Source organism: Spinacia oleracea, chromosome 6 (genome assembly GCF_020520425.1).
Source record: "Spinacia oleracea cultivar Varoflay chromosome 6, BTI_SOV_V1, whole genome shotgun sequence".
NCBI classification, from domain to species: Eukaryota; Viridiplantae; Streptophyta; class Magnoliopsida; order Caryophyllales; family Amaranthaceae; genus Spinacia; species Spinacia oleracea.
In genome coordinates, this window is record NC_079492.1 from 134704407 (window position 1) to 134715068 (window position 10662).

At 32.9% G+C, this 10662-nt stretch overlaps 2 protein-coding genes and 1 non-coding gene across 3 annotated transcripts; 2 read left to right on the forward strand and 1 right to left on the reverse strand.

The window, feature by feature from the left end:
- The first annotated feature begins 2222 nt into the window (after nt 1-2222).
- Nucleotides 2223-4658, forward strand: LOC110798196 (universal stress protein A-like protein). Its single transcript, XM_022003365.2, has 4 exons — nt 2223-2767; nt 3555-3658; nt 3795-3913; nt 4201-4658. Exons 1-4 carry the CDS (start codon nt 2431-2433, stop codon nt 4289-4291), a joined length of 651 nt encoding a protein of 216 aa, XP_021859057.1. The 5' UTR covers nt 2223-2430; the 3' UTR covers nt 4292-4658.
- Nucleotides 4659-7192: 2534 nt separating this feature from the next.
- Nucleotides 7193-9493, forward strand: LOC110798203 (universal stress protein A-like protein). The gene is made up of 4 exons (XM_022003374.2): nt 7193-7472; nt 8593-8696; nt 8857-8975; nt 9080-9493. Exons 1-4 carry the CDS (start codon nt 7289-7291, stop codon nt 9198-9200), a joined length of 528 nt encoding a protein of 175 aa, XP_021859066.2. The 5' UTR covers nt 7193-7288; the 3' UTR covers nt 9201-9493.
- Nucleotides 7949-8022, reverse strand: TRNAN-GUU (transfer RNA asparagine (anticodon GUU)). Its single transcript has one exon. It is a non-coding gene; the product is annotated as a tRNA-Asn (tRNA).
- Nucleotides 9494-10662: the final 1169 nt, after the last annotated feature.

Here is a 10662-nt window from a genome sequence, read left to right on the forward strand (position 1 = left end):
AGATTTATCACGAACAGAGCCATCAAAATTAATTTTTAAAACACCGGGCGCTGGGGGAGACCATCCTACTTGAATAATCTTGGGAGAAAACGAGGATTGTCTGGACTGACGCTCCATAAACATAGAATCAAGTTTGGTGCGAGCACCCCATTCAGAAAAAGTCGAAAAGCCCTGGAATAAGTAGACATACTCAAGAAAGGAGTTTGTCGAAATATGAGTGCATTACGAGACTTCCAGATACTCCAAAGTGACGTAATTATTTTTTTAACCAGGAGTCTAATGTTTTGGCGTAGGTCACGAAATAGGTGTAGGACAGAGGGATATTGGACGGGAGTTCCCAGCCATTGCGTAGCAATACTTGATTCCCAAAACTCTCTAACTTTAGGGCAGAGCAAAAACAAGTGGTCTTGCGTTTCCCGTTGGCTATTGCAGAGAGGACAACCTGTTGGTATGTCAATATTTCGATAAATTAGGTTTTCTCGAGTTGGAAGGCCATTATGAAGTAGCTGCCAGAAAAAGACTCTGAGCTTAGGGGCAATATCAAGTTTCCAAACCCACGCAAACTCCCATTTAGCTTTAGAAGAGAAGTTATGAGCTAACCAAGTAGCCGACTTGACTGTGAACTCACCATTGGTGGATAGACCCCAACAAGGTTCATCAATAAGATCGGAAATAGGAATCGGAATACTCCTAATTATCTGAACTATAGCTGGAGGAACCAAAGATGAGAGATCTTGAATATCCCATTGACGTTCTGAAGAAATAAATGATCCACTGTGATGTCCAAATTTTGGATGTTATCAGTATCCAGGTTAAGCAAAGTTACTAAATTGGTAGAGGCACACCAATTATCGAGCCAGAAAAGAGTTCCAGAACCATTACCAACTTTCCACCGTATGCCTTTTCGAAGAAGGGGCCTAATTTGGAGAATTTTCTTCCAAATCCAAGAGTCTTTAGGTTGCAACTTATATTCTAAAAAATTATTGCGCGTCAAGTATTTTGCATAGATGGTTTGGACCCACAAGCTTGTGCGATCTGTTAAAATTTTCTACCCTAGTTTTGCCAGGAAGGCGGTGTTTACTGCTTCAGATTTGCGTAGCCCTAGCCCTCATTGAGATTTAGGTTGGCAAATTTTATCCCAAGACAACATAGGAATACCTTTTTTTCTCGGGGGACTGCTTCCAAAAGAAATTCCTATTAATTTGATCTAGAGAATGTGTGATCGTCTTTGGGAGACGAGCGGTAGTCATAGCAAAGGAGGGAAGAGCCTCCAAGTGGCTTTGGATTAAAACAAGTATATATAATCCTTTAGGCCTTTGTGTGGATTTCATGTTTCTCTATGTTTTCAACAGTTAATGATAAACAATTAATAATTTCAAATAAAGCAATTATCCATCAAATAATTCACAGTTTACAAATTCTAATATACGTTGTTGTAAGTCTTGTAACAGATCCACTTACTACTATGAGAGCATAAAGCACGATATTTCATCCTTTTTCTTTTAGTTACAATTTTTGTTTTTTGTTTGAGACGTTTATTTTTTGTTGTAACATTTCTATATTTAACTTTATCCACTTGACTTTTCTAAACTATCCTGATATATATTCAATCACCAATATTTTTACCTAATTATATCTGAAAATAGGGGTATGATTCTAATTTTAATACATATCCACTTACATTGCGAAAATTAGGCTGACCAATAAAGGAATTATCAACAATTCAATATGAGAACACATGCATCTACACAACTGGAATGACAGAAATCTAAAGGTGTTGTCGTGTTTTGTTGAAGGCATGATGGTAAATAACTAAACTTCGTTTTTCATTCTAAATGGAATATAAGTTTAATATTTGGAGTTTGCTTGTTTTACTTTTTTTGACTTTTCTTTTTTTGACGGTTACTTATTTATTGAAAATATAGTTTAGATAAATTTATATAAATTGAGTAAAAAAAGTTGTGAAATTAATTCAGTCATATTCAGATGAACTAAAGAGCATTACATTTGATCATTTAAGGTAAAATAAAAGGCCTTATACGACCCAGATTAGTAGGCCAGGCTATATATTTTAAGAGTTGGGAAATGAGAACCCTTAACCAAAAGTGCTCCTTATAAGATTGAACCCAAAATTAAAGTTGGAACGTGAAATCTTTTCAAAGGCCTAAGGTAGTGTTTAATAAAAGTGGAATTTTCCTATATATATGCGACAAACTTTTATGGAATTATGGATAAGCATATCACTACAACCGTTTAAGCAAGAGTAATGCGCGCATGAAAACCACGTGTCTTAGCTAAGGGCACATTAGCTTACCAACACAAAGACGTATACACCAAAAACCTTGATCAAGTAACACAAATTAAACACACTATCATAAACTGTTGCAGATCGATCGATCGATCGATCAGGAGAGAGAAAATAATAATAAGATGGAGCAGACAATAACACCGGCAAGGGAGGTGGTGGTAGGTAGCGGCGCGGATTCAGGGAGGGTGGTGCAGCAGGAAGAACAGGCACCGTTGGTGGTGGGAAGAGGCATAACAACGGAGGAACAAAAGATGAAAGTGATGGTGGCGTTGGATGATAGCGATGGTAGCTTTTACTCCCTTAATTGGGCTCTAACCAACCTCCTTAAGCCTAAAAGTATAGCACCTAATAATAATACAAGTACACCAAATGAAGAAGAAGGTTGCATGGTGTATTTGGTTCATGTACAACACCCCTTCACCAACTACGTCTATCCCGCCGGTGCCGGTTTGCACACTGGTATGTTACTATTAGTATATAAATCCCTGTATATTGTTGAATTCCATTCAGTTTTAATTAAGGATTTGTTATGGATAGAGTATAAAATTAATCTTGGGGTTTCAACAATGAGTTGATAGAGTTTAAAATTAATTTTATAATTTCAATTATCAGCTTAAATTTTTAGTTGAGTTGGTCTATTGACTGTTTAATTAAGTTATCCCACGACGTATTTGCATATGTAATTATGTAGCTATGACTTCTACGGTTCTACCTAAGAAATTCTCATCGAGGATGTGAATACTAAATAGTGCAAAAATCAAGTACTACCCCGTTCAGAAAGATCTGGTTACTATTTGTACAAATATTAAGATAAAAAGTTGGTTGAATATAATAAAATATGGATAAAATGAGTGAAATGCGTAAAAAGTTGGGTTGGTGGGTTGGAGTAAGAATAAAATGATTAAAATAAGAAAAAGTGAATAGAAAATGGTAAATATTGTGGGACAAGAATGGTAAGACATTAAATTTTCACGTACAAAAATAAAATAAAGTGTAAAAAAATTATTGAACGAATTAAAATGGAAAACATAAAGATCTTTTTGAAACGGGGAGTAGTTGATAGTATTTTAAACCAGGAAAATATACCATTACTTAAATATTATATTTCCACCGTCTTAGAATTACAAGGTCAATGTCAATGCAGGGGGACACAAAGAAAACTCAACATACATAGAAGGATTATTATTATACTTGTACAAGTAGTACGTATATAATTGAAGAATCTTTTGGATATGTGTGAATGCAGCTTCTTTTGCTGCATCATCAGTAGTAGAATCTGTTAAGAAAGCACAAGCAGAGATTTCAGCTACAATCCTTGAACGTGCAATCTCAATCTGCAAGCAAAACATGGTAATTAATTAAATTATTCACTTACAATATATATATATATATATATATATATATATATATATATATATATATATATATATATATATATATATATGTTTCCATTAATCTCTTAATTAATTATGTTGTACGTGTGCAGGTTCGTGCTGAAACATTGATTTTTGAAGGAGACCCAAAGGACGAGATTTGCAAAGCAATAGAACAAATACATGTTGATATGCTTGTCATTGGCAGTCGTGGTCTTGGTGGAATCAAGAGGTATTTAATCAATCACCACTTTTCTCATTTGCATGTACAAGTATTACACATTAATCAAGTACGTGTTTACGTTTATTGTAACTACTTTTGCAACATTTTATTAATTTATGTTCTTCTCAGAGCGTACAATAAATTCAATTTGATTATTACACTACAAACAAGCGAATTGCATATGTATGTAATCTTTGGAGATTTCAGCTACAATAATCGTTGAGCAATGTATGTATGTATGTATATATGTATATATGTAATTTTCTACTAATACCGTTAATTGGTTGACGATGCAGGGCGTTTCTTGGAAGTGTTAGTGACTATTGCGCGCATCATGCCTCTTGCCCAGTCTTAATTGTCAAGCCACCAAAGAATATCATCAAGTAAATAATGTCGATCAGAGAAGAATGTTATCAAGTGAATCATGTAAATTGTTACTTACTACATAGTAAATACTCGATCGACTCTATAATATGTAGCTAAAGTATTTGTTATATTTTCGTATTTTGTTAGTTTGTTTCTACTGAATGTCAAGGAGAAAGTTAAGACAAGGCTGATATTGTTTATGTATGCTCCGATTTACATAATCCAAAGTACAACGGAGTACTTAACTTTCTAGTATAAAAAGCTCTGCTTCTTGGAGGAAGTTGCAGACTTTTTGTTTTTACTCCCTCTTAGCCATATTTAGGTGAAATTTTCTCCATCCGTAAAAGGTTATAAGCAGAGAAATTCATGAAATAAGTTACATTAAGAAGTCGATCGGTTTTGTTTTCTATTTTTTACAAAACTAAAATCAAAAACTATAAAAAGTAGTTTTTAGTTTTTGTTGCCGGTTCGGAATTAACAAGATCATAAAGCATTCAGAATTAATAAGATTACTTAGGCCCTGTTTAGTTCACCTTATTTCAGGACTTTATTACTTATTTCAGATTTAATCAGCTCAGATCAGATTAAATCAGAAAAAATAAGTTCAGTTCAGATCAGATCATAAAAAATAAGTTCAGACAGACCAGATCAGATCAGACCAAATTATTAGATTATTATGATTATTATGATTATTATTATTATTATTATTATTATTATTATTATTATTGGTATATATTTATATCATTGTTATTATATTTAATATTTTATTACTATTATTGCTTTAATAAAAAAAAGATGTTGTTGTCGGTGCAATTAAATCTATTACTTAAGGCATAAAAAAACATAAACAAAACATTCAAATTCATCATGTTCAAATTAAAACCATTAAGACCACATCAGAAACAATATGATCATGTCATGTCTATATCAGAACTGATTTTTATAGATCAGAACCACTATATATCTAGACCAGAAAAGATAGGATCAGATAATATCCAGATCATAATTGACCCGTATAAATCATGTCCAAATCATGTTCATATCTGCAAAGATCCTGTCTATATACATTAGAACCGATCCTTACAGAAATAATATGTTCAGATCATAACCGATTTGTACATATCATGTCTAGATCAGAATCGATATGTCCAGATTATAACTAGTCTAGATATCGACTCTGTACAAATTATGTTCATATGAAAATTGATCTGCAAAGATCATGTCCATATCAGAATTAATTTGTATAGATCATGACCAAATCAGAACTAGTCTGTACAGATCATGTTATTTCTTTGGCTCATTGGTAGAATCTATTACTATATACTAAAAGAGACACCAGGAATGACACGTGTCAATTCCTGGTGTAAAATTTTCCCGCCTAAAATATTTTCCTAAAATATATATTTTATTTTATTTTATTTTATTTTCTACCCTTTTATAAACTATCTATGTATGAAAAAAATATCAGTTTATAATTTATGTCATAACATATACCACGTAATAATAATTTTGCTAAATACTTTTTTTTATAATATTTTAGTCAAATCGGTACATTAATAATGGAAATTATATTCACTCGATATGTCGGTCAAAGTAGCATATTAGAAATATATAATATGCATATTAGATCAATAAATATAAATGAGTATGTTTAAATTTTTTTTTAACTATACAGTAGTTTAGAGATATTTAATTAAACATTTTGTAAAAAAAATTATCATAATCCGTGCTTGCACGGGATCTAATCTAGTGTAGGTGCTAAAGCTTTGATACATACCATATGTATAGTGTTTGACTCCCCTCACTGCCTTTATTATTTTGTTTATTGTTTCTCTCGTTGTTTTTCTTGTTGACTTCAATCTTCCTTTATTTGTTCAATTTTTTTTTTAACTTTGTCATTTTTTTTATTTATGTTTGTTAGCTTGTATGTAATTTTTTCATTTAAATTTATATTTTAGCAACTAATTTTCTCATTTATAATACTTTGTACATATAGTGTCTCAATTGTTTAAATCCTTTATTTGTATTAGCTATGTCCTTTAATCCTTACATGATAATTAAGTCTTACGTTGAGTTTACGTACGTAGTATTTGACTTGTAGTACTCAGTTCTATTGATGTAACTATATGTGGTCGAAAAAAATGCTTATTTGATGGACTATGGTCTATGGTCTATAAGTTTCAAAATAGATATCAAATTTTAATGATGACAAAATTAACGGATACTTTTATATGTTCACAATGAACCTTTATTTTTAAAAATAATATTCTCTTTATGCATATTAATTATATTGTAAGTAAGTATGTATTTATTTTATTGAAATATTTCAAGAGATCGATTAGAGTCGGATTTTGAAATCTAGGATCCTGCAAAGGAGATATAATATTCTTTTGTTGATTTGTATTCAACAATACAATAGATTTAACAAAAAAAAATGATATTATTTTAGTTAAAAACGTATCATTTCGGAAGGGGTCCTGACTCCTTATTTCACTTAGGGCCCTCAAAATACCAGGATCATGGTGGCTCATCTTAAGTTCAAGCTAGAATTTAAATGAGTTTTCATGAGTTAATCTTGAACAATGAGAAAAAATGAGAAAAAAATTGAACAAACAAAATGAAAGCTCAATTGGCCTCGGATTGAGTCAAGCTCAAAAGTTTCTTATCTGTCCTACCTCTAACAAACTAGTACTCGACTCATTTCTACGGATCATTTTTATTATGTTTACAAAATTAGAAAATAAATAAAAATAAAAATAAAATAAAAAACACGTGTATAGATTACCTTAATGCCGATATATTTGGATAATGTCGGATAATCACCAGCTCAGTTCTCAATGCTGTGGGCCTAATCACGTGTTAGGCGTATGTCCATTCCATGAGCTGCCCATTGAATTCCACTGAATACCATGTTCCAATAAAGTTGATAACCCATCTTATTTCTTATATACACCCAGCCCAAAATCAAACTAAAATTAATTTTAATTAAACACTCAAATCTAAAAATAAAACTTAAAAATGAAGGTGATGATAGCACTAGATGAAAGTAAAGGGAGTTTATATGCTCTTAATTGGGTTTTGTCTAATATTTTGAAGCCTATTATTACTACTACAACTGCTGCCGAAGAACAGAAGGAGGTTTTGGTGTACCTTGTTCATGTTAACCTTCCTTTCCAAACTTATGTTTACCCTGCTGGACCTGGTATCTCATCCTTCCTTTTTCTTTTCTTTTTTGTTTATTAGTTTTTTTATTCGGAATTAATAGTGAATATTATAACTTTTTTTAAGTAGGAATAGAATATGGTTAAACATTGAAACAAAAATAAATCAGTGTGGGAAATTTTTATTTAATTTACGTAGTAAAATGCATGGTAGACCTTACATATGGAGGAAAATTTGAAACTATTAACCATAGTCAAACATAAGTTACTAATTTGCTTTTGAGTACATTCAATTCTTATTAAAGTGAACAAAAATACCTTGGATAATCTTTTAGTGATAGAGAGGCGATTAATAATTAAACAGTGAATAAGATGCACCGTCCCTAAGGGCTATGTATGTTGTGTTCGATTAGTTTTGTTTCAACTAAGTCAAAATAAATTGAACAGATAGAGTCATAGAGCCTGGCGAGTTTAGTTGGAAATTTGTCGATGTCAAATAGAAAAAAAATTGATTTCGCGCTAGAAGGAGGGGTCGAACCTCCGACCTTGTGGTTAACAGCCACACGCTCTAACCAACTGAGCTATTCCAGCTGTTGTTGGTACAAGTTATCTAACATATTTGATATTCAAATCTGTTTTCTCAAGGAGTTGTAGCATAGACTATAGAGTACTCCACAGCCACTACTCCTATTTAAACTTTAAAAATTGAACTTGTCTCAAATTTGGAGTATGGAAATAATCTAGAGTATGAAATGAACGAGGGCGGTGAGCCAATATCTATATATGTATTTCAAGATACATATCACTCCACTAAACGATAAAATAGATATAAGATAAAAATTAAAGCAGGTGCCATTTTTCAAAGAAAATATGTTATTTTGGAAAACTGGATGCCATTATTTAAAAACCGATGCCATTTTCCAAACACGGGTGTCATTTTCAAAAAAAAATTGATTTTGTCCTTTAGTGTTTGTCTTATCCCTATTTTGTCATTTTGTGGGTGATATGTATTTGTGGGTGAAATACATATCAGATATTGATTTATACTTCCTCTGTAATTCCTCTGTAATTGAAACAAGCACATCTAATATATGTTTAATATATACATGGTACAACATATATGTTTGTTTAATTTGCAATTGGCCCTCATTGTACATGCAGTTGTGTATACAACAACTTCGGTCTTAGAATCTGTTAAGCAGGCACAAGATAAAATATCAGCAGGTATTTTCGCCAGGGCTTTAAAGAGTTGTGAAGAAATGAAGGTGAGTTCTAATTAAGTAATTATGGATCGGACTTCATTGGAGTATGTATATACTATGTATGTATCTATGTATGATAGAAATATATAGCAACATAATTAAACTTATTGTATGGCAAAATAATTAAGTACTTATGTTGGTATTTACTATGTTAACAAAATAGATAAAAACAGAAGCATTAGCTATGCGTGGAGAGCCGAAGGAGGTAATTTGTCAACTTGCTGAGCAGAAACATGTTGACCTTTTGGTTGTCGGTAGCCGTGGTCTTGGCATGCTCAAAAGGTGAATACTTAATTATATCACTAATTATATGCATACATAGTTTAATTAATTTCAAGTTTCAACTATATATGATTTGTAATGCTTGTATAATGATATATTTACAGGGCCTTCCTAGGAAGCGTTAGCGATTACTGTACACACCATGCACATTGCCCTGTGTTGATTGTAAAGCCGCCGAAGGAGTTCACTAACATGCATGAACAAGTCCCCCAAACAACAGCCTAAGTAGGATGAAGATGGAAACGACTCCATAATTTCCGTCCTAGATGTATTGTTAGTTTTTGAATTGTTGTATCGTTTCTGGAAGGAGCTGAGCCAGAGGTGTTTGTAGTACTTCAATTCTTAGTTCGTATGATGGAGGTATAATTGTTTTTTTTTTTGAGAGAATATTATGGGAGTATAGTTGAATGTTTGTTTATGTAGTTAAGCATTTTGTTGGATATAGGCCAAGTCATGTAACAATTTGGATTGCTTCTATACATACAGTAATATCTGTCAAGTATATATTTACAGTAACATATGGGATTAGCCGAATAGACAAGATACTCCGTAGTAAGTTTGGAAGAACAAGATTATGGTTTATAGAGGTTTTGCTCTATTCATCTTACTAGTATTATTTTTACTTATATTTGGACTAATAAGTGCGTAGTGTAAAAGATAATAAGGGTTTAGTTTATCATTTTTGCTCAATTAAAAAAATCCAACTTATCTGCAAAGGAATCAAGTGATGCGACTTCAGAAATTGTTGAAGTAATAATGGTGATGCGACTCCAGAAATTGTTGAAGTAATAATGGAGTTTGTGTACTTTCTGAAAAGTAACAAACAACGTTTGCTGACATAGATAGATTCTAGAGAGAGAAAAAGAGAGAAAAGAGTTTATCTTCAAGTTGTCTTCTTTAGTTGCGTAATGGAGGCTACCACTCCTTCGGAGCCCCCTGATAAGGTTATGCATGATTCTGCGCCTGTAGAAAGAGCAGCGGCTACGTCTAGGGTCTCACAATCATTCAGGGAGGTGGTTGCGTCTTCATCCCAATGGTTTACTGAGGCAAGGAAAATTGTGTCTGCGTCAAGGGATTGGGAAGATGGAGATGAGTTGAGTCCAGAAGGTGGTTTGGCGGTCAGGTTTAACAAGTTAACCTTAGATAGGTTGCGCTCACCATGGAAGTTGACTTTGATGGGAAAATGTCTTGGGATCAAGGTTCGCCCAGCATACATGGAATCTAGAGTTCGAGCTATGTGGAGAATCAAAGGATCCTTGGAAGTTATAGATGTTGGGCGTGATGTGTTTTTGTTTAAGTTTACTCAGTCGGATGATTTTGAAAGGGCACTGTTTGGTGGCCCGTGGTTTGTACTGGATCACTATCTTATGATCTCCACATGGAAACCAAATTTTCGACCGTCAAAGGATGGTTTTGATACTATGTCGGTTTGGATACGTATTGATGAACTTCCTATCGAATATTATGATAAGGAGGCCCTCTTTGCGATTGCACAAGTGGTTGGTAAGCCAATCCGAGTAGATTATGCAACGGACAAGGTCACTAGGGGTCGTTATGCAAGGGTTTGCGTTGAAATAACGTTATCAAAACCATTAATCACAAAGGTTTGGGTTGGTGGCGCCTGGCAATCCATACTTTATGAAAATGTTTCATCTTTATGTTTTGCTTGTGGGAGGATTGGTCACGT

Excerpts from the sequence above, each read along its gene's own strand:
- LOC110798196 (XM_022003365.2), top strand. The coding sequence starts at position 2,431 with ATGGAGCAGACAATAACACCGGCAAGGGAGGTGGTGGTAGGTAGCGGC. Across the intron at positions 2,768-3,554 it reads CGGTGCCGGTTTGCACACTG|CTTCTTTTGCTGCATCATCA; the intron begins GTATGTTACTAT and ends GTGTGAATGCAG. Across the intron at positions 3,914-4,200 it reads GGTCTTGGTGGAATCAAGAG|GGCGTTTCTTGGAAGTGTTA; the intron begins GTATTTAATCAA and ends TTGACGATGCAG.
- LOC110798203 (XM_022003374.2), top strand. The coding sequence starts at position 7,289 with ATGAAGGTGATGATAGCACTAGATGAAAGTAAAGGGAGTTTATATGCT. Across the intron at positions 7,473-8,592 it reads TGTTTACCCTGCTGGACCTG|TTGTGTATACAACAACTTCG; the intron begins GTATCTCATCCT and ends TTGTACATGCAG. Across the intron at positions 8,976-9,079 it reads GGTCTTGGCATGCTCAAAAG|GGCCTTCCTAGGAAGCGTTA; the intron begins GTGAATACTTAA and ends ATATATTTACAG.